This window comes from Erpetoichthys calabaricus, chromosome 9, assembly GCF_900747795.2.
Source record: "Erpetoichthys calabaricus chromosome 9, fErpCal1.3, whole genome shotgun sequence".
Lineage (NCBI taxonomy): Eukaryota > Metazoa > Chordata > Cladistia > Polypteriformes > Polypteridae > Erpetoichthys > Erpetoichthys calabaricus.
Window position 1 is genome coordinate 40,477,141 of NC_041402.2, and position 27,497 is coordinate 40,504,637.

General features: G+C 40.9%; 1 protein-coding gene across 1 annotated transcript; it reads left to right on the plus strand.

Annotated features, from left to right (window-relative positions):
* Positions 1–1,843: 1,843 nt before the first annotated feature.
* LOC114657488 (leucine-rich repeat-containing protein 36-like) lies at positions 1,844–22,772 on the plus strand. The gene is made up of 11 exons (XM_028809349.2): positions 1,844–2,070; positions 3,314–3,408; positions 4,789–4,847; positions 8,870–8,921; positions 9,976–10,356; positions 11,454–11,725; positions 16,199–16,346; positions 16,509–16,702; positions 17,417–17,528; positions 20,041–20,137; positions 21,028–22,772. The coding sequence occupies exons 1-11, from the start codon at positions 1,949–1,951 to the stop codon at positions 21,209–21,211; spliced, it is 1,716 nt and encodes a 571-aa protein (XP_028665182.1). The 5' UTR covers positions 1,844–1,948; the 3' UTR covers positions 21,212–22,772.
* The last annotated feature ends 4,725 nt before the right edge of the window (positions 22,773–27,497 follow it).

Below are 27,497 nucleotides of genomic sequence, written 5' to 3' on the forward strand. Positions count from 1 at the left end.
GACTTTAGAAATACCAAAAAAATGAACTCAACAGTTTGCAAGTAGCTGTTTGAGTTACATCATCTTCTTTTAAAATTACGAACCATCACACATCAAAGAGTAGGGAGAATCAGCTTTTACTTTACAATCAAAACTGTTTTTAATTACCAAGTACTTAAGAATTATAAACCAAAGTTGGCTACACAAAAAAAAATTTAATTGTTCCAAAGAACTTTTTTCTTAATATGTAAAGTATTTTAAGTATCATCCATTTCGTAAACCCACTTACCCAGGGCAGCATTTATCCCAGGAATTACCAGGCATAGGCAGGAACAAACCTTGGTCAGGTTGCCCACCCATCACAGGGTCAACACACAGTCATAGACACTTGGACCCACACACCGGGGCCAGCTGAGCACTAATACATCTAACCTGCATGTCTTTGGATGTTGGGAAGAAACTCAGACGGCCACAGGGAGAACATGCCGAGTCCACACAGGGAGGAGTGGGAATGCCAGTCCTAGTCTCCTTATTGGGAGGAAGCAGTGCTACCACCACGCTACTGTGCTTCCCCTCAAGGCACTGACAATGTTACACACATTTAAGTTGTTACTAATAGTTTAATCACCTTATTTGTAAGCACTGTCAAGTTAAATAGTGAAAAGGAGAGAAACCATATCTCCCAACCAACTTGATTAAGTTACCTCAACATAACTGTGTGGAGTTAGTAAAGTGGAGCTCAAATGACTTACAGTAAGCTGAAGTAATTACTATTATTACTGTGTCAGCACATCTTACTACATAATATTTGCAGGTTTAACAAAATCATTATATTTGAATTTTTGCCTTCCAAATTTCAATGAATGCATTTAAGTATTGTGGTTTAGAGTGTACCACGGGCACACAATAAATAATCATCAAAGACCCAGCAGTAGCCATTGTTGAAAGTTATAAATACCTGGGGACATTTAAAGGCTCGAAGCTGACTTGTAATCAAAATACAGAAGCCATCCACAAAAAGGGACAACACCACCTCTACTGTCTCAGTCTTTAATCTAATATTCTGTTATTTTCTTTTTTACAAATGCAGTATTAAGTCTATCATAGCTTTTGTTTCATTGGTTTGGTTTGGAAATGTAAACATTAGCAATAAAAAAACAATAAATCAAATTGTAAAACTGATCTCTAAAATAAGAAGGTGCTAACAGTCGGTTTTGTGGACAGCAGGACTCGACTACTGCATTCACAATTCCAATTGTTGCTATCCAGTCAAATATCTGAGGACAGAAATGCTATTAATTATCTCAATGTTAAAAACTTTCACTTTAATAAACATCCACAGACTTAACTTGTAGTTCAAAAGTTCTCATTTTTGTCAGTCACTGGGCAAGCCTTAAGGCTAGTTTAATTTTCATATATTACATGTATGACCTGGTATGACATCATAAGTACAGTATTACATTCTCTTCTGTATTTTGTTGATTCATATCATTATTATTATTTATTTGTACAAAGTTATGTTTGATGGCTGAGTTTTTGTTTCCTGTGCTTATAATGTGATGTCTTGGCCCTTTTGGGACAATAAATCCGAATGGAGCGATGAGCCTGGCAAAGCAGAGCTGCTTTATATGACAACTCTTATTGTGCAGAATGATGCGTGTGTGTGAGTGTGTGTGTATGTGTGTGAGTGTGTGTGTATGTGTGTGAGTGTGTGTGAGTGTGTGTGTTGCTGAGCCTTTGAACAGGAAGCCGGCTGTTTTCAGTTGCAGAGAGGGAGGCTTTCCGCCTTCACGGCCATCAGCTTTACCTGTTTAGTGGCTTGGCTGGGTACTGTAGTTGCCGTAGCGACCAAGCCAGTTGCTGGCGTCCCAAAGAAAGTAAACAGCTCACTTGCTTTTTGGCAATGCTTAGATAAGGTTCTGGAATATCTTCACTCTGGTCTTTTCTCAAGCTAAAGTTTGTCTGAAAAATGGCAACACGAGTCTTTTTGCGTTCTGACGAGGAGTTTATGAAGGACCGTGAGAAGGACATTGCATCTCTACACCTTAACAGCCCAGAGTCCTTGGGTAAAGGCATCCAAGATAATGACAGGTGAGGCTTCAGCTGTCCACTACCCATCTTCTTGTCACTTTCAGATGGCTTTTATGTTTCGTTTGCAATTTCTGATGTTTTGTGGACTTTGAGATATCTCATAGCCTGCTGTGATTTGTGGAGAGAAGTAGGAAAGCTCATTAGGAGTCAAGAAGGGCCTAAACACAGTTGCTGGTTATAAATAAAATTAAACTACCAAGTGTTTATAAAGAGCCCAAGTAAGATAGCATAATGTGGGGATGTGATTCATAGGACCCTACATTAGACGACGTGTGCAAATGACAAACCGCAGTAGCTGGTAAGGGGAGGAATCTGATAATAGATGGCTGACCAAAAGAGAACTGAGGAACATGGCCTTAATCAGAAGCGGGCTGGTGTATTGTGTCTGGATTTGGGACACTTTCTCAGTATTCATGTAGGTTTTCTTTGGAAAGCTGCCACTTTAAATGTGAATTTTGAATCTGTGAGCGAAGTTGGTGGAAGGCACCAATTTCTTCTGGGACAGGCTTTGATTTTCATGGTTGTGACTAAGATTAATCAAATATGATAAAGGATGGGTAAATGGGGATTGTGTGATTGTTTTTTTTGTATGTTCTGGACAAGTATTTGTACCATGTGTCATCATTCATTCATTCATTCATCGCCTCTACCTGCAAGAAAAAAGGGCAGAGACTGCGACTATACACACCACAGCAGGATTAATGTTCACCAGAATGAACTTTATGACATTCCCACTCAAATCATGTGTGAGTGACAATCACAGAGTCAAAACTGACTTTTAAATCAAAATAAAGAAGAAATCTGCCACCTTTACTGTCTGAAGAAGGCACATCTTTTTAGTTTTAATCTCAACATTATGTAGACATTTTTAATAAATCATGAATTGAGTCTGTATGGGCTTATGCTCAGTTGGCTTGGCATACAAAACTTAATATTTCCAACAAAAATTGAACAAATCCAATTGTAAAATGGATTAACATAATAAAGTCCCAACACTCAAATCTGATAGACCTGCTTAATAAGCAGGTGTTGTGTGCAGCAGCATGGCTTCTCTCAGAGAAAACTCACCTTCTGATTTCACAATTTCAGTTTCTGCCAGCTCACCATAGTATCACATTTCCAAGGAAACAAAGCAATCCTCCTTCAGTACCTGGAACAGAGCACTGATTTTAGATCTGGATAGCCGGGTGTGACCTCTCTGACTAGAGATGTATACTTAAGTTGCACTCTTTTCTTATCTTAGAGATCTCCTGAAGAAGAAATCCGGACTTGAAGGTTTTCGAGGTGTCAATTTGCCAGATAAGTTTAAGTGGAATCTTGGCTACACAACGGAAAATGGTAAGGATTCTGTTTAAGACACACGCAAACATATGAAATTTATTTGGTATGTACAGGGTACCCCAATCATTCATGTGTCAGATCACCATATAATAAGGGTGGGATCCTCCAAAATAGGAAACAAGAAGTTGAAAAGAATGCCCTTTCCTTGAGGATGTTTGCCACAGAGAAGGTTCAGAACACTTTGTATTTTCCTCTGTGCACTTATGGAGCTCCCTTCATCTGATAAGGGCCCATCTGATAAGACACCAATCTTCAGCATTTCTCTCTCTCTGTGTCACTATGTGTTGTAACAGTGTGCTCTCTGGTAAAGATTTCCTTACTGCTATCTGTACCAATTTAGAGCAAACTGGTTTTACTATGGAGACCGGTATTGTCTATGCTGTGGTGCATGCAGGCCTAAAAAATTAGAACAGAGGAGACCAGACACCGAACCTCAAAATCCATGAATACAAATTATGTCAACCTTGATACCTGAGACCTTCAAGTCTAGGTTCGGTTTTAAATGGCTGTGAAAGGAACAAGACAAGTCCAAGGAGGTTCTGCTCATGCTTTATAATACACTGGTGAGGCCTCATTTGGAGTACTGTGTGCAGTTTTGGTCTCCAGGCTACTAAAAAGACATAGCAGCGCTACAGAAGAGCGACTAGGCTCACTCCAGGGCTACAGGTTTAAGCAAAGGGAGATTAAGAGGAGACATGATTGAAATGTTTAAAATTATGAATGGAATTGGTCCAGTGGATTGAAACTATGACTTTAAAAAGTGTTCAGCAAGAACACAAGGACATAGCTGGAAACTTGGTAAGGGTAAGTTTCACACAAACATTAGGAATTTTTTCTTCACAAAGTGAACCGCTGACACTTGGAATAAATTACTGACAGTAGGACTTTAGGGACCTCCAAAACTCAACTTGATGTTAATTTGAAAGAATTACTTGGATAGAACTAGCAAGCTTTGTTGGGCTGAATGGCCTGTTCTTGTCTAAATTGTCTAGTGTTGTAAAGACAAAGAATGTGTCAAATTGACCACCCCATAGTTTGCTTGTGGTACAGGGAAATGCATTTTGCAGGGAAGACTCATATCTAATTCTGCTGCCCTGTGGTTTGGACAGAGAACATCTAGCATAAGAACTGATGTCATGAACCCCAACCATCAGCACTCCACAATCCACTGTCTTTCCCACCAAATTCTTGTAGGCTTGACAACAAGATCGAATCAAAGCAGCACACACAACTATAGCACACTAAGTTAAAAGAAAATGGGTACTTTTTAATGGATATATAGTTTAAAACTGGTTACCCTGGAGGGGGTATTGTGTGTTCTTTCAGCTGAGGTGTCCTTTCATCTCTGTAAAATTGTAATTTTACTTTGTATCACAGGCATTCAGGAGAGCATCACACAACGGGACCCCCAGCTAGCCCTCAGGTCTACGGAGAAGGTCAGTTCTCTTTCACAGTGGGCTTCTTCTGGATAGGATTGGTGAGTGGGGAGTTGGGGATGGGTGTCATGCCAGTGTTGTGCAAAACAGAGGAAGCCTGTGGAGATTCAGTTCTGCCTCTTATGACAAAAGAGACACTGCTTGGGGAAACATTGGAAATTGTCCAAACAACTCCAGGCTAAGGGAAAAAAGTAGAAATCTGGGATAAAAAATGATTCTGGGATTAAAAATTGAGCAGTGGGAACTAAAACTATGTATCTAGAGACACAACTGAAGCAGTAGAAACAAAATCAATGCTTAGAGGACAAAACTCAAAGACCATGAGAGGAAACCTACGGCGTGTGAGAAAGAAACTGCAACATATGAGGCAAAACTGGCAATTTGAGGGACAAAAAGGGTGTTATGTTGGAATGAAGTCAACTCTGCAAAACCAGAGCTGATGTTGTGAAAGAAAACAGCTGTTTCAGGACAAACATGGTATTGTGAGGGTGAAATTGGCCTTATAAAAACGAAATCACTTTAGAGATGAACTCAGCCCAGCGGGAACAAAGCTGGGACTGCAGGAATGAAATACTTTAGGGAGAATAAAAGTAGCATAAGGACAGAACCAGAGTTGTAAGATTAAAACCAGCGTGGTGACAATGAAACCATCACTGCTGGGATGAACTGAGTCTTGTAGGAGCGAAAATGAGCAACGTCGAGACAAAATCAGCTGGGCAGGTTAAAAAAGTTGTGAAGGGGCAAAACGCGTGCTGTGAGGATGAAATCAGCACTGAAGGTGAAGTCATCTGTTCTTATGATGCTCTCATCATGAAGCCAGCATTTGAGGGATACTTAATCCTGAAAATAACATTTTTGGGAAAGTGATGCTTCAATGGTAAAAGAGGGATTGTGGGGTTCAAAACCAGTACCGTGGGGATGAAATCAGCATGGCAGGTTCAAACCATGGACATATAAGAGATGATCAACACTCTAAGGATAAAGTGATGTTATAATGTTGAAATGAGGGCCACTAGGTAAAAAATTCTTTCTTAACAGTGCTAATTTATTAAAAAAAACACACACACACTTTTCTACTTACTGTATCATCTCTCATTTTGTAGACTTATATTTAGGTGGTGAGAAGAATAGTGATGTTAAAATTCAAGAAATTTGGTAAACAGCTTGTATAAAGAATCAGAAACATGTACTGTACATGGAATTCTAGACTTGATGTCAAATTGAAGCAACTAGAAAAAGGCAGATTTTAATTTTCATGTTATTCCGGGCTTGTTCTGCTGAGCACCAGAAGGCCCACAGTGTGCCTCCAAAATGTCTGCTAGACATTTGACAGAAAGGAGCAGCAATTTATTTCATGTTTTATGCTTATGTGGGGGGGTGGCTAGGTGGGCTTCAAATGTGCACCATGCGTTGTCCTGTTTGCTACTAAGATGCCTTACTCTTTTTCCCGTTCTTGCTCTCTTGCTGTACCCTATCCTTGCTCCACTATATGGCAGATGTGAAGTGGGTTATATAGCAGCTTGTCACACAGAGCTAATTCTGCCTGCTTGGTTGTTTTTCAATTCAGTGTGTGAAAAGAAGAAAAAAGTAAAAACAGTATTTGAATAGTGGACTTTAATCAATTAGTGAGACTTATTTACACAATGCAGAGTATGTCTGTTCTTAGTTAATACCCACATGAACTCGCCTCCCATACAGCAAACGTCAAGAAGTAAGTGACCTGTGCAAGGAAATTTTACTGATTTACTGATTGATCGTTGATTTGCTGAGGAACACTACATACTCTGAAATGGAGGGACGCTCCTGTGAGCCACTAAAACACATTTCAAAGGACAGCAGTAACAACAATATGAAAGTTTAGAATCAAATTACTTTATGAAATAAAACAAAAATAATAAAGCATGAAAGGCACTCATGGGCTCCTAAACGCCTACAGTCAGAAAGTCACAACTGTGTTGTCGCTCCAGTAGGAACCAAGAGGGATAAAACCATAAGACCACAAACATAATATTTTAAAAACTCACTACAATGTTCTTTTATGAAAGCTAAAACACTGAACAACCTACCAATCTGCACACCACCAGTCTATCAATGCTCCTGTAAGCAGAAAAAGTAGCTCAGTGAGACCCTCAATGCTTCTAATGATTTAAAGCAGCTGGAGCTCACTGGCTGCTATGCAGTATTGTACAAATATGATGATAAACATGGATTATTGTACCCACTTCTGTTCTTAGCGTGCCCATGCTACACATTCCTGTATCTCAGTCTCGCTGACATTCGCCTTCTCTCTAATTTATTGCTGGCTGCTAAACCATAACCTAATTTCCTTGTTGCCTCCTTGCCTGTGTTGTAAAATTTCCTGTGCGGCAATCCTTTCTGTTTTTACAATTTCTGATTATGTACATCATTAAGGCACACAGAATGAGGGGGTCTGGCAAAGTAGGCTTCCAAAACCTTTTTACCTGGGACGGTCAGTAGTTGCCTTTTAATAATACTTGATTTGATTCAGTTGTGCAAGTTTGACAAGATGGCTATGCTGGAATCTCATTTTCTCTGTAAAGTGCATTATGATTGGGTGTAAAGAGAAGGGGCGGGGCTCAGGTGCTAACCATTTTGAGGTGCTAAGCTCAAATCAGGTAAACATTTAAACATTTTTTGTTCATCCCCAGTAAAGAATCATATAAACAGTGAGGTGAAGGTGGGTGGTTAGTGTTGTGATCTCCGAGTTTGTCTTGTGTTAATGTATGTTTTCTTTGAAGTTTTTTTAAGAATTTTTGAAATCCTGTTTTGAAATGGCATGAGCACCACCACTTTGTGATGTTTGTTGTTTAGGGTTGCATCGTGTGGGTTCTGACATCATAGTTTTGTCAAGGCCCTAATCACCCCACACAATTTTCTCCAGTGAGACATTTTTCGTCACAGACTTCATTTACACAATCTTAGTGAGTTGCTGTGCACTCCAGTGGGCATCTGTTGTGTAGTTTGACATCCCCAGTAACTCAGTCCACCCAGTCTGCAACTCATCCTAACTAAATCAAGCATGCTTGATTTTGCCTCAAGTCGTACGGGCAGCTCTGTGTATTCGAGAGCTGACAACCAATGAGTGCTCACACAGAAGTATGGTGCATGCAATGGGAGCAGTAAGGAAACAGTGAAAGAACGTGTTATGGACCTCGCAAGCAGAAGAAGGCTTATCTGTTTGAAATCTAGTGATTTAGGTCTAGTGATGGCTGCGGTGGGCTGGCGCCCTACCCAGGGATTGTTTCCTGCCTTGCACTCTGTGTTGGCTGGGATTGGCTCCAGCAGACCCCCCGTGACCCTGTAGGTAGGATATAGTGGGTTGGATAATGGATGGATGGATGTTGAGATGGTGGTGGAACTCGCCATACCTGGAAAGCATGCATACAGGACTGGCGTGGTCAGAGAGCGCATTATTGGTAATCAGAGAAAGGGTCAAGCTCACAATACTTTGGAAATGTAAAGCTGTGCTGGAAAGTCGCCACCGTGACATGTAATTTGTCGTCCTTACCAACCTACGGTCACGTAATATGACGTTCTAAAGTGCCAAGATCAACAAGAGCTGTCTTCTAGTCTGACATCTTCTCTGACTAGAAGTAATGTAATGAGGCGTTGGCTTCTGTAAAAACAAGTCAGCATGCTAGTCTTACTATCCAGACTTATGGACTTACTAAAAACAGGCAGCAATTACAGTTACAGATCTTTTTTATTTATTCATTACTTTATCAAGAGCATCTCTGACTTAGATTTTTGGATTTTGTTTTGGTTTTGCAAACCTTGTACTTTTTGATTTTCTGATAACAGACCATTCATTACCTTTTCTCTCACTCTTTTCATGTCCTGGTCAGTTTGCTTTTTTTTCTCTGCAAAGACATAACAGAAAGTGGCAACTAACAGAAATGGCTGTGTGTGTTCACACCTGCAGCTGTATGGGTGCACCACCAACTAATGACAATTTGCACCTCGTACCAAAACCTCAAGTCTAACATATCTCATGTTCACAGGTACAGGATGTGCGGAGGTCCAGAGAAGCTCTGTATAATGACCTTCTTGAAGGTACGGTAAATTTCATTTTCACATTGCTAGCCTGTAACAGTGAGTAGAAGAGATGATAGTGGAGTTGTCGCACTTGGTCTAAACAGAAGCTATGAATGGAAAGCAAACATTTGGCCGTGGATGATATAATGCCCATCTTGAGGCAATTGCATTAAGGCTTTGGACCCAAGACTTCAGACCCTGAGGTTATGGGTTCAAATCCCAGTACTGACATTTTGTGACTATGAGCAAGTCACTTCACCTGACTGTCCTCCAACTGGGAAAAAAGACCTGTAACCAAATGCACCTCAAATGTCGGAAGTTGCCTTGGATAAATCAATATTATTATTATTAATTATATATCTTATATATAAACATCTATGTGCTTGGGGGGGTGGTAGAGAGAGAGAGAGAGAGAGAGAGAGAGAGAGAGTCAGTCAGTCTGTCTGTCTGTCTGGTCCGGAAATGAGAGGTGGAGTCAGGGTGAGGGCTTCTCCTCCGAGGAAACAGAAAACTTGCTTAGCCACCAATAACACAAGCGAGGCCAGCATGTCAGCAAAACAAAACCTCAGAAGAAAGACAAAGTCACTTAGCCGCTAACATCGGCAAAATGGTATCCCTTTTACTTTTGCATAAGTGATGCGAGCACGAATCCTCCTAGGAGAGAGATGCCCAGAGTAGTTCCTTTCAATTATCTGACATCTCTATATTTCAATTTTTTTCTGACAATTTCAATAGTTTCTAGGACCCCGGGCTTTTTACAGCACCAGCTTACACAGCTAGTATTATAATAATAATGAATGGTGGCAGTGGCTCACTGGAGGTTTGTCAACTGCAGTATCATACTTCTTGCACATGGGTTTAGAGACAAAGAAGAAGCAGGAGTATGACGGTGCTTGGGACCGTAAAAAAGAAAGAAAAAAGTGGGACTTCAAGTGTACGCAGAATACACCTGCCAGATTTTTAGGTTTAATGTTTTGGATTGGCCATTCAGTGAAGGCAGTTTCAGAATCTTACTGATCTTATGTAGACTAAGATTGAGAATCAGGAAGTAACGTAAGTTTTTGCCTTCCAGAATACAGACAGCTGCCTTCTCCAGTTCGGTCTTCACTCCGATCTCCAGGGAAATCTCCCACTCGGCTCAAGGAGGGCTTCAGGGTGACATTCGCAGACAACACCACTTTGGACTCGGCCTCTAATGGTACTGTGAAGCCAGCCTGGACATCTACAGCTCAGACTTCTGTGTCCAATGGAACAGAACGCTCCTTTGCTTCCAGAGAGTCTCAGACTGCAAAGTCTGCAAAGATGGCTGATACTGATGAGAAGGCAAATAATTTGAAGGGTGGGTCGCTACTTGAGAAGCCCTACCAAACACCCTTCACTAATCTTCTCAAGAGTCAGATCAACAAGACTGATGCTGATGTGGATGCAGACAAGGCAAAGAACCTGGAACCAGGTGGGTGTGTGGTAGATGGATGGATGAATGGAGCTGACGGATGTAGATTACTCTTAAACTGAAGTCCTTCTCCCATGTCCTCTCTGTGTCTCATTCTCCTCTGTTTCACTAACTCATTTACCATATTAAAGCTGCCTCAAAATATCACCCATCCTTCAGACAGCCCAGTCTATTGGCCAATATAGAGCCCAAGCCAACTGCTTATCAAAAGAGCACATCAGGAAACAGAAGACATTGTGCCATGATGGCCATCCTGCCCCAGTACTGCACACAATAGGTGGTGTTTCACAATATAATTCAGACCCTCAACAGGAGATGTGGAAAAACAATAATAATGAGACTGATGAATGAAGGACACAATTAACATTAAAGTCTTCCCCCATCTAAAACTGTCTCTATTTCTCAGACAACATATGAATATTTTGCTTGGTCTTCTGCTTCATGAACATTTGAAGCTGCAACTGATATTAGGAAGAGCAGAAGTCCAAAGTTAACCTTGTTTGCCCACCTGAAAGTCTCAAGCGTGTGGAGTACTCTTCTCTAAATGAGAACAGTTCTTGGTGGCTCCTCATCTGTCACTGACTCAAACAGGCTTATCTTGCCTTTTAAACCCTTTGTATTTGGGTAGAGCAGATTTATTCTTTTTCTCTCATATAGTTCCCTGTACTGTATCTCCTGGACTTCTTGTTCTCACAGCCCAGGTGCAGAAGCTATAGGTGGCCCACTAACTGCTTCAGAATCCTTATCAAGCTCACTCTTCATTACCAAGGATCTGAAATAAACAGCACACAATTAGTTTTCCGACTACGCTACGTAATTCAAAGTGATGCCCAAGAACTCATCGACTCAGCTCTCATGTCATGGCTGCCTGAATCCCGAACTATTCAATTATTTATTGCTGATTTTACTTTTCATCTTTTTCTTTAATGACATCCTTGTTTTCTTTTATGTCATAGTATGAATTTCTGTGTAAAGCAAATTTCCATAGGACTCAGAGTAAGCAACAGCTTTAACACACATTTGTGAATGGCTAAATCAGTTATTGGCACTATGAAGAAGATTTTCATCTCTTCTTTTCTTTTAAAACCCCTTAACAGGCCTATCCTCCAAGTACCTGGATCCTACTCCTATCTACTCTGCTGATCGGGTGTCCTCTCGTCAGGGCCTGGGTGACAGATTCTCCTCATTTCCTCTCAACTCCTTCACTTTTCCTTCCACCGAGGAACTCCTTAAGAAACCTTTGACTTGGTCCCAAGAGAAAACACAAAGGAATCGCCCTCAGTACCAATCATCCAGTTCATCTATACGGAGAACTGGCAGTTTGAACAGTCTGCTGACGAAGCTGGAGCAGCGAGCACCTGTGGTGGAGGTAAGGTGATAGGTGGCAACGGACTATAAGGCCGAACTCTTTACTGTTTAGTAAGTTTCATCTGCCCTCCACACTTCACAAGGCAGTGGGATTTTAAGTACTGAGACTTGACATCTTTCAGCTAATAATCTGGATGAAAGCAATTCCCAATCAAAGTGATACACCAAGAAGGTTGTCTGGAATAAGTATGTGGACACATGAACAAAACATCAGGTAGCATGGCACTATAGAACAGGAAGCTTCCCAAAAAGCAGCACACCAGTTTAGAGTGCTTCATTTGCAGATGACTCTCCACTTGTGCCTTGAGGATTTTATCAGACCTGTCATCACAACAAGGCAAAAAAAAAAAAACCACAATGCAGAAGACAGTGACCATCGATTGTCCAACTGGGTCTTTTTAGAGCTGATGCCAATCACCAGTTACACTCCCGATTCTAATTTTTGTTTTGTACACTAAACTCCTGCATAACCAACCGCATAGAAGCCTTATTTTATATTAAAATGGTACAATTTTACAATTAAACTGCAGACCACAAGTGTTAACAGCTCATTTTTTAACAAAATTAAATCCTGTAGGCTTATGCATTTTTACTAAAAAAAAAATAAAATCCCCTCAGAATATCCTTTCTATAACTAATAAAACATTTACAGAAAATAACACTTATGATATAAAATAAAATAAAATACCACAATTGAAATAAAATGTTTAAAAGAAGTTTATCAGGAAAATACAAGGCTAACATCCTAAAGAGAAGTTTACACGTGAAACAGACAAATTTGGCTCTCAAACTGACAAGCTTATTGTTTACTAAGCAGCAATTTCAGATTAATTTTTTTATCTTTACTTTATCGAATTAAAAATGTGAGCTGCTCTACTAAACACCACCCCAATCACCATTCAAACTCTTTAATTAAGGGACAAAATGAAAAGGTGTGAACTCATTAAAGAAGCTTCTCTTTTAATTTCTGCTGGAGATGTGTCTGTTGTAATACACTTTATTTGTCATATGTTTGTCAGATGTAATTTATGGGTCATGCGACTGTGATTAATGTGCTTGTGATGTAAATGGAAGTTCCAGTGTAAAAACGGCCGTGGTGCGAGTCGAGATAATTCCTCAGTCAGATTAAAAAAAACAACAAACTTTAGTGTCACTTACTTCCAGTTCTAAGGAAGCCATTTCCTAGGTGTGTTTGGGTTTTGATCTTCCCTTTGCTTTTGTTGGTGTGTTTTGCCTCAGTTCCTTGTTTGCTGGACCTACTCATTGATCTCCTGGTTTTGATTTTTTGCCTGGACTGCGACAGTCTGGGTCAGCTCCAAACTCCCTTGTCATTTGATGGAGGCTTTTCAACCTGAAACCATTGATAGACATGAACCGAGATGACCCGGGAAAATGAGGACACACACACATCTAGGAGGGTTTGGTGCAAAAAGTGTCAGTGTTTTTATTAAAAATCTCAAACCAAAAACCAAAATGCAATTAGTGCAGTGCAACAAATTTTTCTTCAATAAACAGCCAATTAAGCAATAATCCAATAAAACCAAGGTGACTGTGGAGGTTAAAAGTCATTAAACATTTCCATAAAAATAAGGATAAAGTTCACAGGCAGGAAGCTGTTCCATAAAAAAAACTCACAAGCCCTGGTGCATCCTTTAAACCCAATGGGATCCTGCAGCCAGAGGAGACATCCTTACCGACAGGCACAACCAAGCCTTTGACTGGATCAGGCCCTTGCTGTTGTCATTGACTCCTGTCAGGGTGCTGCACCGAGCCTAGCTCATCCGACTCTCACTGCCATCCCCGGCCTTGTGAAGGAGCCGTTCCTGGAGCAGTCTGTCACTCCTGCTCCCTCAGATTACTCAGCAAGATTGACCCTCAGTCCCCTCTTGAGCGGCATTCACTTGCTTCTCTCCTGGGACTCCTCCCAGCTGCCTGCCTTCTTTCTCTCACATCTTTAACCTCTGACTCTCTTTTTCTTTCTGGCCCCCTTGTCTGTTATGCAGGCCTGATCGGGTGGAGGTGTGCTATGCTGCTACCTCCAAGCTGTGAATGAGGCATCTGACTGATCTGCACGCCTTTGTATGTACGATCAGCCAAGCACTCCAATCATCCCTGGAGCCTGCACTTCATGGGACACAATTATTTCTTTAAAAACCTGCACTGTGCCACAGAGCACTCATCACACTGACTACGATTCTGCCACATGTTGTTAAGTCCTGTCATAACTCAAAATACATCTAGGGACTCATATCCAAGCTGGGCAGCATATGCATCTTCCTTTCCACTCCATGTAAACTCGGATTCCTTTTTCTCAGTTTATTATTTTATTTTCTTTAATTTAAAAAGGCAATATTCCTGTCGGCACTCTCTCCTAAAGTCTGATTGTCAGCTCTCTGTTTCCAAAATGACATGTGTCCTTACTCAAGTTTGTGTAAAGGAGCACTTCAATTAAATTACAGTAAAGCTTAGTAAAGGAAATTGTTAAAAAATTGTTCTTGAGACAGGACAATTTACTGATCACTGAGCAAATAATTCAGAGAGAAAATCAGCCGATTTAGATCAGCAACTGATCGATTGCAGCATCACTAATTGTGATTCAAGCCTTAGCCAATTATGGCGATTTGGATATGGGTCCCTGATATTGGACAAAATCATGAAGACTGAAATTCTCAAAAGTTGTTTCATTATATAAAAAAATGCAATGACGCAGATTCTGATAACCACAGGCTGGTAAGCTTAACCTGCATCACAGCATTGAATGAAACCAAATATTCATGAACATATTAATAAGGCACACTGTGTCTTGAACTCTCACATTTTTAGTTTAAATTTCAAGCCTCTCATGTGGTACTTTATCAAAAGCTTGCTGAAAACAAAGATGAATAATATCATGCACCTCTTTGATTGTGTGCTTTTGTAGCGCCCTCATTGAATTCCAGCATATTAGTGCAACACGATCTCCCACGTCTAAATCCCTGTTGACATTTCACTAATACACTTGCTCATGACATATGATGCTTGATCTTTCCTTTAATAATTGCTTCCATTATTTTACCCATGATGCATGTTAAGCGATCCTATAGTTTCTTGGATCAGCCAAATCACCTTTTTCATATAATGGAATAAAATCATCTAACTTCTAGTCCTTAGGAATTTTTCAAGTGTATAGAGGTTTTTGAAAAATACGTGTCAAGAGATTGTATATGTACTCAGTAACTCCGTTAAGTGCTTGAGGATAAATTTGATCTGGTCCTGGTGACTTGCTAAGATTTAAGCCTTTTTAATCCAAGTAGAACTTCCCTCTTTACAAGTTCCAAATCATTAAGAATTAGTACTAAGGATTCCAGCTGTTATTTTAAAACGAGTTCTTCAACAAGTGCATGGCGGCACAGACGGAACACATTGAAGTGTTAGAAAGTTCTTCTTAGAACATAAAATCATAAGAAATTTTACAAAAGAGAGAAGACCATTCAGTCCATCAGACCCATAGCTAATGGTTGAGCGGTCCCAAAATTTCATCCAGATAATTCTTAAAGGTTGTCAAAGTTTCGGCTTCAACTAAATGACTCGGTAGTTTGTTCAGATTTCCACAACTCTTTGAATAAGGAAGTGCTTCCCGGCTTCAGTCTTAAATTGCTTTGCTTTAATTTTCTCTGGTGTCCTCAAGTACGTGATTCGCCATTAAGCTCAAAGAATTCACCTGGATCTACTATACCAATGTCTTGGAGAATTTTGATGACCTGGATTAGGTCCCCATGCAGCCTCCTCTGCTCAAAGATAAACAGGTTTAATTCTCTAAGACTGTCTGAGTATGACATGTCCTTCAGTCCTGGGATGTTGTTCTCCATTTCATATCATCAAGTGTTGCTATGTCTTTTTAACTGTGTGGTGATCAGAACTGCACACCATACTCCAGATACGGTCTATCTAGTGCATTATGTAGTCTAAGCAGAACGTGCCTCAATTTATATTTAACAGTTTTTAAGATATAATCTAAAAATTTTACTTGCCATTTTGGTTGATCTTTTCATTACTTAGACAATTAAAACACTATGTTGACATAAACCTCTAAATCCTTTTCAGAGGTTGATCCTTGTAGGATGGTGTCTCCCATCTTGTATTTATAACTCACGTTCCTTTTGTCAGCATGTAGCACTTTGCACTTTTCTGCGATAAACTGCAGGGAAACATAAATTTGTGGAATAAATTAGCAGGTAAGGATGTACAGTAAATAGAAGCTATAAATGGGGGCTTTAAAATTCAATTTGATAATATTTAACACAGTTGAGGTGTATAGTGATGGACAAACTGTATTAAGCTAAATGTCCAGTTATTCTCAAACTTGTTATCTTTTAGAGTTCCACTTTCTGCACTGAGGTCTTCCCCGATAACCCCTCACTCATTCATCTCACTCAGGCCTGTGAACTTCAAAGAAAACATCAAGTGCATCTTCTGTATTCCTTGTTTCTTTCAGGTTTCTGAGAATTTGGATAACCCGGTGCCACACAGCACCAGCCCACTTCCTATTTCAAATATCCTTTCAGTGTTGAAGCAACTCCTGGATCTTGTTGACCGCCACTGGAATGGCTCCAAATCACTGCACCAGAATCACGAGTTCTTGAGTAAGTTCTTCCTGACTGGTACTTCAGTCTCCTTTGCATGTTCCCATCTTGGCGCTCTGGCAGCAGATGCCCTTATAGCAATCAGCTTTATGTTTTTGAAACTCTGAAGGCCTCACACAACAGAGATGGAAGGCCAGTTCACTTTTGTCTGTTTTCTTGCAGCTCCAGCACATGATTTGCTGGCAGGACTGAGCACCTCAGCAAGTGTAGATTCTCAGCAAATAAAGAAGCTGGAGCAGAAGATCCAAGAACTGACTGAAGAAAACAGGTCCCTGAAGAGTCGACCCAGTATGATGCTCAATTCACTGGAGCTGCAAAAAGTTAGGCTGCAGCTGACAGAGACTGAGGATGACCTGGTAAGTAGCAGACAGCTTCATATTACCATTATTGCCATCCAAGTAGGGAAGTATGATGGGTATACATTTTTCAAAATTGATCTTGTCTACTCTTTTAAAGAATTTGTATCCTTGCAGGATGTTACTCTGCTTTCTGCTGTTATAAATCGAGAGTATTTTATCCAGCATTCTGGGGTCAGATTCAGAATCACATTAGCTGGGTAGAGATGCACTGGGACTCGGGGTGGGATGAAACAGTTAAGTAGTTTGGATAGTGTAGGGTAATAGGTGGCATTTGGAGGGAGCTTTGGGCTCGGGTTGGAAGGGGTGAGGTGGGACCCTGTGTTTGGAATCAGTCAGGTGACATGTTTCCATCACGTGTAATCAAGCACAGTGTTGTGAGGAGAGGTTGCATGGAATATTGAGGTTGGTTTGGAGTGGGGCTCTTGTTTAGGAAGGAACTGGAACAGTAAGAACTTTGAGGTTGAAAGGAATAAAGCATGATCTAAAAATAAGGTTTGTAGTATAGTACATTGAGGTGGTACCTTGACAATGACAAGGATTGAACTGGACTCCAGGATCAGGCAGGCTGGTATAGAACAGTGACACGGACCAGAATCTCATCCATCAACTTTTGCTAACTTTAGAAAAAGGGAACCGGGAACTCTCAATGAATGAAAGACAAAAACGTATGTACAGGATTTGTGTTTCATTCCACCCATTCTCCACCTTTAGGAAGCCCTGAAGACAAGATTAGCTGATGTGGTGCAAGAAAATAACAATCTGAGGATGCAGATAATGAAGACAGAACTGAATTCCTCATCCTCCCTGCTCTCTCCTGGAATGGGTACTAACTGATTTGGGGTTTGCTTTACTGAGGATATGAAAAAGGCTTGTTAGAAACTAGGACAGCTTATGTCATTTTGTCATCTACAGGACATCAGCAAATGTGGGGAGGCTGTTAGTGCGCTGGATTTATGATTCTCAAGTCTTAAGCTAAAGTTCTTCATGCTGGTTGTCCCTAAATAGGGTAATTCAGAAAGAATGGAACACTTTTAAAACTGTATCACACAGTAACTAGGTATTCCATGAATAAGTAGACTAAAGCAGTCCGTAATGAACTCTCACAGGTTTTTCTTTAAATTTACAAATCCTCAACCTGTGCCCATTTACTCACATCAACTCTGCAATCTAATTCAGCCCAGGCCCTTTTTATCGAATCACCACTGATGATCGACACAGGAGCCACAACATGTTCCTTCATTTCCTCAAGTGGCAAAACCATAATAAAAAAAATAAAGGTAACTCTACAGTTTAGTGCCTACTATGTGTTCAGGATACACAGTTATTGAGTAATGCAGTTTTGAAAATGTTCAACTCTGAATACTGAAGCCATCATCTCTGGGAGCTTAAACCGCAGAGGCTCAGGGTCAGCTCTGAATATTTGCCACTGGCTATTGCAGATGACCCCCTGATCCTGAATACAGAACTACTAGAAGGGACACAAGCCTTGGTGTGAGGGCTAGGAGTGAGCAGGAGTGGGTGCCAGGCTGATACAGGGTATTGGCAGGGGGACTGTCCTGAGCTGAGGGGGACGAAGGTCAGCTGCCTCTACTGGAATTGGGTGACACAGAAAGAAGGAAGACAATGTAAGCATTGCCAGACTTTACGTATCATCCTATCCAGTTATCAAGGCTTGGCATGAGGTGGACACAGAGTTGCCATGGCACATAAGCATCAGCTGCTGTGGACAATATCTGTGATGTGCATGCTGCCATTTCTACTGCACACAATGAAGAATTTTGCTGTATGCACTACACTCAACAAAACCACTACTAATTTCGTTATTATTATTACTATCGTTATTACTCCTAGTAGTTGCGGAAGCAGTAATTCAGATTCAAGTACCCTTTCAAGTACAAGAACCCTATTTTTATTAGTAGTAATAAAAAATTATTACTACTACTATTGTTAATAGTAGTAGTAATTATAATTATTATTAGTAGTAGTAGAGATAATTTATTACTACTTGTTGTCACTCCACTGGGTGGAGGCAGCATGGTGTGCCCATTTTCCAGAACTTTTTCTATAAGTACCCTATTATTAGTAGTAGTATTAATAACAATAATCCTCTTTAATAAAACCCCTGTGTGCGTCCAGTGTCCGTGTGTATGTGTCTTCTGGTGAAGTGTGCATGCGCGGGGCATGGTGTGATGCTTCAAAGGCCACCTGACACGTCACACAAAACAGAGAGGGCGGGACATATAAAATATTGCGCGGCCGATTCAATCGGATTTCGGTAAATGAGGTAAAACCTAAAACATAAGGCACGAAAAATCCAATCGGGTACTGAGACGCGGAGACCAGCTTCCCCAAAGAGGTGGGATTAGTGTTTGTTGTTGTGCAAGTGTTCACTCTGAGGATGTCAGCTTGGCCCGGTAAAGTGTCAGTCGTTGAAGGGGTTTTCCTAAATATACGAATTTTCATTATATTACAATAGGATGACTTTTAAAAGTAGATTTATTTGCGCGCACATAAAATCCATTGCTGGGGAGACACCACACATACAATAATCAGCTGTACACAAGCACAGATTAAAATACTTGCTGGGGAACTGCACAGTACTTGCTGGAGAGACGCAACAGGCATGATTATCAACTACATGCCACACATTACATCAGTTGCTGGGGAGAATCTGCTGATTGCCCACCGTTATGACAGAAAATTAAACGCATATTACGGACATCTAAGCCAGTATTACAGGCATTTTACGGAAATACAAACCAGTATTACTGCGAGAGAAAAAGAAAGGCACACAATACAGTGACGCATATTACAGCCACATACAAGCCAGTACATATACAGCCATTTAATATAGACTGTTCCTACTAATGTTTATGCACTACTGTTCTGGCGCCCGTTATTGTAACGGGCTTAATGTCTAGTCATAATAATAATAATACTCTCCGGCACCATGATGAAGTTCATTTGAAACAGAAGGTAGAGTCATGCTGTCCATTTACGCTCCCAGGTCAAAATATATAATAGAAAGTCTTGGATATAAAATTGCGTGAAAAAACATGAAAAACCAACTTATCAAAAGAATTCTGACTTTTAAAAATGAAACTAAATCTTTTGTTTGCTTAGTATCTCACAAGTAAGAGACACTTGCTGTCGCACACTTGTTTGCATAAATTACCGTATTTCTCCAAGTGGGCTAACTCACCTGCTCAGGGTAGGAAGCAGGAAGCAGATGAGCGCAGTCGGATTTAGATTCCTAGCTGCTATCCATCACATCAAAACAAACAAACACAAATCTTCAAGGCAGGCACTAACAGTCTTCATGTTCCTGTGTCCAGGTACTTCCCAGAAGATGACAGATCTAACTGTCAGTCAGCAAGTAAAGCATTTTGGCAGACTGGAGGAAGCCATGAACATGCTGCGGGAGAGCCACAGGTACGACCCACCGGGACTGCAAGCGTATGCCAATGATATTCAGTTTAACAGGGGGGTATTTAAGAAGGTCCGCGGATCACTGTGGCCTTCCTGTGGTTGCTTTTTGTGATTCTCTGTTTGTTTTGTTCAGCTATGCAGCCAGGCACAACTCTGAAAAAATATTTAACTTTAAAAGTAAATTTGGAATTTGATGCTATGCAATACGTGAATTGAGACTGCCGTTTTAGATGTATAGTTTGCAGTAGTCAGTGCTGCTGCCTCTCCATACCAGTTGAGGGTATTAAAGTCCCAGTTTGTCATTGTGTGTGTGTGTGTGGAGGCTAGAGGGTGTTTCTCTTCAGGTACCTTTCATTCCTGTGGGCATTCATAAAACGTGTGTGTGTGTGGAGTTAAACTGAGACTCTACATTGACCTGGCATGTGAGTGTGTGTGTGTGTGTGTGAGGAAGGCTGGAGGCCTCTCCAGTGTTCCTGACTTAAACCCGTGGTTGCCAAGCTAGGCTTTGGCCCCTCCATAATCTTGGACTGGAATGAAACTGGATGGGCAGGTACAGTATGTTTGATGTTAGCTGGTAAATTATCAAACTCAGCTGCCTCACGATTTCAGACACTCACATCAGGTTCCTGTCCCGTCACTGTCGGTGTCAAGTCTACACAAACTTACTGGTGCCCTCTCACAGACAGGTATATTGGGTCAATCAGAGTCTCTAGGTTGTGTGTTTATGCCCAGCCATTGACTGGAATCCTGCCCAAGGTGTGTTCCACTCTGGTCGTCTTGTAATAGTGAAAGTAGGATTGGACACAAACTGAGAAAGATGAATGATTATTTTCAGAATGTTTGCCTAGATTGCTCTTCTGCTGACTGCATATTTAATGTCTTTGGTTTTGCAGGTCCTTGGTTTCCACAAATGACTATTTACTCCAGCGGCTTAGCAAAAGTGGGGAGCCAGCCAGTCACCCTCTTGATGACTTCTCTTCCAAAGCCGTTGCGTCTCGCCGTGCCACAGGGTCACCACCTCTGGCGTCTGCTACACGAGTCAGTCAGTACAGCCGGCTCAGCACATGCCCCATTTGACTCAGTTAGACCTGATTTGAGTCTTGAAGACAAACCGAACCTCCAGACAAGACTTGGTCAACGTATTTAGTACCATAAGCATTTAAAAAGATTGCAAAGGGAGCAGAATTACCTCCAGCCTTCCAGCTTGGGCTTCTGTGACTTTGGATGTGACCTCATGTGTCCTTCAAGCATTGCTATCCGACTGACCACCACAAAGGTCATACTGTAGTGGGATTTCTGATTGTACCTCCACGCTCATCAAGGAGGATGAGGACGTCACTGAACACAGAATATTGAAAGGATGATAAGCAGGTTAAGACCAGCCAAGCTTGACTGTTCATTTACCTTCCAGAATTTCTGAATGCATGTCCTTCAGTCCTTCAGTCCTCCCGCTTGAAAGACTCACACCAGGGAGGGTGGGCTGCCTGGACACGTAGTTGGATGCAGTCTTGCAGTGACTGCCTTTACATCAGGAGTCATTCAATGGCTGAATATTCAGAATGGATTCCTGGTCCTGGTCCTGGAGGAGCCACTGAACAACCTTCTTAAGTACGGCCAGCTTCTGCTTTTCATTAAGCCTTTGCTTGATTGATGATCTGCTTTTTCTGGCTCATCTTTTAGCCATCCAGCTCAGGAACTCCTGCTATGAGCTGCAAACCTTAGCAAACTGTGTGTGTGAGTGAAGTTCCACCGAGTACAGGCTCAAAACACTGGAATAAGTCCACAGGAGAAACACAACAACTCTGACAAGTTTCATGACTTACACTCATAAAACTTCATATTAGTATCACCCACAGCACAACAGGTTGCTGGAATTGGGTTAAAATAAGCATGAAGTCCATCTGCTCATTCTGAAATGTTCACTTTTTGATTTATTTCTTTACAGATTGTAATGAACTGATAATTTAAAAACGTCTTTACAGATTTGAGGGCACTGAATCTAAATCTGGTCACGGAATTGCTCAGGCACATAAAGCTTTTGAGAGGGAGAGATTTAAAACGAAGAAAAGCTATTATTTTAGAGAAAAATGTAATATATTTTTAAAACAAATTATTTACACTTGAAAATTTAGAAATTACACACATCATTTTTTATTTTTAATATAATTATGACTTACAAAAAGCATCCACTTGGTAGATTCTTCCTCTTATAGTCCCCTGAAGGTGTTTCACCATGATGGACTCACTCAGTCCACTGTCCACCAGACGTCTGTCCATGTGTGTGATGTCCTGGTGGGACTTCTCCCCGTGTTCATCAGAGACCACTTCTCTGTTCTCAGGGGGACAAAATCTAAAGGAGAGTGCAGGCAGTGGATTGTAAAAGACAAGCTGCATACAAGAAGTAGGCACAGGAGGACAGAAGCTCCTCAAGTTGTTCCTCACAGTTTTCCATCTTTGAATTCCCACGAATATCGTGGCCCAGGCTTTTTGTTTTTTTTCAGTGAAGGAAGGCCGTGACAGCTTTTACTATTTGCTTAAGACAATGGATGGATCAACCAAACCTTACAAATATCCATAAAAAACATTTAAACAACAACTTTCACTGTTTTGGACAATAAAAAGACATCTTTGTAACCTTCCAATTTTGAATGTACAAGAAGAAAGACAAAAAATACTGATAAAGAGCAAAACATGTAACAAATACTTGATTTTGGGTTTGTTTCCACCTCAACTAATGTTAAGAACAAGGAAGACTGCCATTTTCCATCTCAAACTATACTTCAAATAATATTCTGAACATAAAAAATACTTATGCCATAAAACAAGCAACTTGTTCTTCAAAATAGTGCTCTTTACTGAATTTGACATCTCACTAAAATGATTTCACATAGTGAAATTCCAATTTCAGAAATACACTCGGTACACCAAAACCTACACTGATTTGTTTGGGAGAGAGCAGACCAGTGGGGTTCGTGTTCATGAAGTGTGATGGCCCACGTGAGCAGCTGACTGAAGAGCCACACCATGGCAGGGCAGGCAATTGGTATCAGCGATGCCATCAACAACACTGGGGCACAATAGGAAGTTAGGTAAGGCAAAAACATGAGAACGTCACACTAAGAGACAAGTGTACTACACCATTACACAAATACTGAACATAGTGCCCTCACAATAAACTACTATAGAGCCAAAAAAACTATAGACCCCCTGTTTTTGGGGTTTAAAGTTGTTTAATGCGAGGGCACTATATAATTGTGTAATGGTTTTCTATTGAAGATATATGATGAATTTTGCACCCGGTGTATATTGTTGAGGTGCAATTCTCATATCAGTAAATGGGTTTAAGATATTAATAAGTGTATTGGTGGGTTTCTCTTGACTGACAAGGTTTAATCCAATCTTAGGAATTTGATGCATTGTTGAGTTAAAGACACAATATAAGTTTAAAAATAGTATTATAGTTCTCTCTTATTGTGACATTCGTTTCTGAGTAAGCGTATCTTTGAATTTTTCTGACCTTTATAGTGATTCCTCGTGAGGAACAACACAGTAAACACAGGCCTGATGAATTTACTCCTCAGACACGTCTTTGATTTTACATTTTCTCCCTGTGCTTGCCAGGACTTCTTTTACACACTTACAAATAAAGGTACCCGAGGGGTTTTTCAGGAACCATTTTTGGTGTCCAAAAGACCCATCCATGTGAAGGCTCCAGAAAGAACCATTTATTTATTTAGATCCATAACAGGCTCGACAAATAACCATGAATGGATTCCACGAATGGCCACAACTGGACGGTTACAGATTTGTGAAATACCAGTGGCTCATGATTTTAAAAGGACTCTCACTGCATACAATAACACTTCTTAAGTCCACGTTTTCTTAATCCGTTACTGTCCTGCCTAGTAACCTACCATACACTAAAGATTTCAGGTTTCTTCTACATATTAGGAAGTTGTTCAAAGCACAAAGAAACAACTTCATTTGCAAAGAATCCTTCGCTGAATGAAATGGTGCTTTGTCAAGCAATAGTTCTACAAGGAACCACACAACCCAGTAAAGAACTATAAAGTGCCATTAAAGAGGCCATATTTTTAAGATTGTAAGGACTCAGGAGACAAAGCATTGTTGACTACACCGTCCTGCTGTGAGTGAATCACTGTGTATGTGTGTGTGTACTTCTGAACATAAAGGGGACTCACTTAATTAAGCAAGGAAATATACTACAATGAAGGAACTGCTTGGACTAAAAATTAAGAAACAATAATGTGAAAGATCTGCACAGTGCTTCATAAATATTTTTATACAAAAATCGACATTTTAAAATTGAGTGTGCACCACAGATTTATGTTTTATATATATATAAATAACCTTGTATAACTGCTAATGATTTGGTGTGACCTGGATGGTTTTATATTTATGTATGCATTTTATTGTCGAATATCACAATGTACAGACGCACAGTACTACAATAAACTGTGTTAAACTTGACTTCACGATCGTGTCGTTTTAATCGAATTCATCAGACCGCCTCTCTTTTCAGGCTCCCGCTGCTCTCGAATCAATGGCAAGTGGGACGGCGGGGTCCATCAGCACCAGGTCAGCTCCGCGGGCTCAGGGGACGCGACGACCTCCGTCCTATCGTTCGGCCGCTTTGGCACGACACGCCTGCTAAGAACTTGCAAAGCTACATCGAATGTAACAATGAAAATGAAAAGCCGTCTCGCTTCTGCAGATATAGCGCCTCACCGAGCATGTTTTAAGCGCAGTCAGCTATCTTGACATAGACAATAGCTCCTAAGAGCGCCGAAATGCGCACTCGTTTTCAATGGACTGGCAACTCCCTCTCGTGTTGAGAAAATCTGCCTTGTTTTCAGTTCAGGACTCCGCGCAGCTCTTGTCAGCTCACGCTGCGTTCCTTACTCAGGCAGAATTAGCCCATTGGAAAAAAGATGACCGCTAGAGGGCAGCAGCACGGCATTTTGGCACAGTGCAAATGACAAAAGGACAAGCGAACGGCTTCGTTAGTTGATAGCAAAGAGGGGCCGGGCAGGTCAGAAAGGCCGCCGAGGTTTCATGGCAATTAAACTCTTAATAAGTAGTGTAACACAACACTCGGCTTGGCTTGCCTGCTTATTATCCCGTTGAATCGGTGCATTCATAATCAATCGCCTGTGACACTTAGCAAGGCCACATTGTCACTCTGGGAGCCTTGAACTGTGTGTCAATTTTTTGTTTCTGAATTGCAGGCGAGTCCCATTTGTGAGACTCAGGTGTGAGCAAATGCTAAGTATTCTTGTTAGTGTTTTAGGCTTTATTGTCATATCATATGTACACAAAAATAAGATGTCACACATGTACTGTATATGTACACACAAGGAGGTCACACTTGGTGCAAAACAAGGCAGTGCCTATTCAGAGATTGCCTACAAGCTTCAAAAAGTGAGATTAAACACACCAATACAATGACATATCAACCCAAGGAGACATATTAGTGCAAACTAAAACAATGTGGTGTTGATGTGCCTGACAGCCTGTGGAAAGACTGAGTAGAGGAGATAAAATAGATGCTTGGGTGCCTTCTTCCAGACAGCACGTGGGCAAAGAGTCCATAAGAGGGGTGGGAGAGGTCCCCCGTGATGTTGGAAGCACTGCAGATGGACAAGGGTGCAAATAATTGAACACTCCCTTTCTTGGAACTGTACACCCCACCTAAAAAAAACAGGATTCTCTTCTGTGAGTGTCCGTGAGTAGTGATGTATTCACTTCACCTCAAGTCTGGCAAAATCGTACCAATGTCTGAGAACTTCCCCAAACTGAGCAAAATGAAGTCAATGGGGAAGAAGACTGAACAAGTTTTCAGTGGATTATAATGGCCCAGTGGTCTTTTGAGTGTCACCAACAGCCAGAAAAACATCTGCCAACTATGCTTGACGGATTATTGTGGCCAGAAATGTGACCTGAGCTGTGCTAACCACTGCACCACCATGCTTCCTCGAGATAAGATTAATACAATTAAATATCAGAACAGTATGACTTCTTGCAGACAGTAAGTAAGAATTCACCTGGACTTGACAGGTACTCACCTCTCTCAAAGCGAAAAGTGAAGTTTGTGTTTTTTCTCCCTGAGCATTTGCTCATTCACTGCTGCTGCGACCAAACAGGTGCAACGCTAAAGCACACAAATTGTTCACTCCTTCCTGTCTGCATCAACTGCACAGCACTCTGGGTGAATTTATTAAAGGAGTGATACAGACAGGTCACATTCAAGTGCATACAAAGAGATATTACCATTAAGACATGAATACACCAACACACTTCCAGTTTCCTTTGCATGGACATTTTGAATTTAAATATATTTGCAAGTTGTTCTCTAATTTTTGGCCCTTGATGTTACATACTCAGGGGGGCTGCTTCAGCTCTCCGATATCATGCGCGCCTTGCAAAGCATCATGGGACACTGGCGAAAAAAATAGTTCATCTAAGCCATTTGGTGAATTTCTAAAATAAATGTTCATCAAACAAGGTCACCAGCAAGCCCAACAGATTCGTTGTGATAAAACCCTTTGGCAAGTTTTGCCAACTACCACTGTTTGTGAGCAGGCCTCCTTCTTATTAGATGACTTATAAACGCAAGAGAATCTATAAAATTAATCAGTAAGACCTTTGATTATACATCCTGATGAAGAAGGAGCAGACAGGACAATCAGGTTACAACGTAAACCCGTAGCCCTTTATGGGCTGAGCAATTGAGCAGAGCTTTGGAGAGGGGAATACAGAGCTCACAGTGGGATTTTGTTTGTTTGTTAGCTTTAAATATTTATTTATTCAGGCAAATTTAACATCACCACTGGTGGAATGTGAAATTCAGACCACCTGCCCATTTGTTGCAAATCAGAAGAAAACTGGTGTGGCGTTAATATAATAATGATGAAATGTTTGGAGAGGCTCATGTTTTTACTTATTTATTTACTTACTTATTTATGTTCAAATACTACACATCGTTATTTCTATCTGACCTGAGGCTGGCAAGTCACTTGGCACGCCTGCATTAATAAGCTCATAGTCAGTGGGCACAAGGCCTGTGGGGGAGACACTTTGGCTGAACAGCTAAATCTCACACGGCTACTACAGAATATGTGATAAATAAGACCTGGAGATTGTTATCAGTTTGATATGGAGATCTTAGGCATACAAATTGCTTGATATGCAGATAGGCAGTCTGCAAATAGAAAAACACACCAACAATAGGAGGAGAAGCCACTTTTTGTGACATATACAACAGAAACACTCTCCATCAAAGGCGGCCGCAGCTTCACCTGGACCATTTCGTTTCCCACTAGAGCTCTACGGGTGTGCTAAA

What these genes read in the sequence shown, in the direction of transcription:
- LOC114657488 (XM_028809349.2), top strand. Translation starts at nt 1,949, where the DNA reads ATGGCAACACGAGTCTTTTTGCGTTCTGACGAGGAGTTTATGAAGGAC. An exon ending in AGCGAGCACCTGTGGTGGAG is followed by an intron (nt 11,726 to 16,198) that starts GTAAGGTGATAG and finishes TGTTTCTTTCAG; the next exon opens with GTTTCTGAGAATTTGGATAA. An exon ending in CAGAGACTGAGGATGACCTG is followed by an intron (nt 16,703 to 17,416) that starts GTAAGTAGCAGA and finishes CTCCACCTTTAG; the next exon opens with GAAGCCCTGAAGACAAGATT.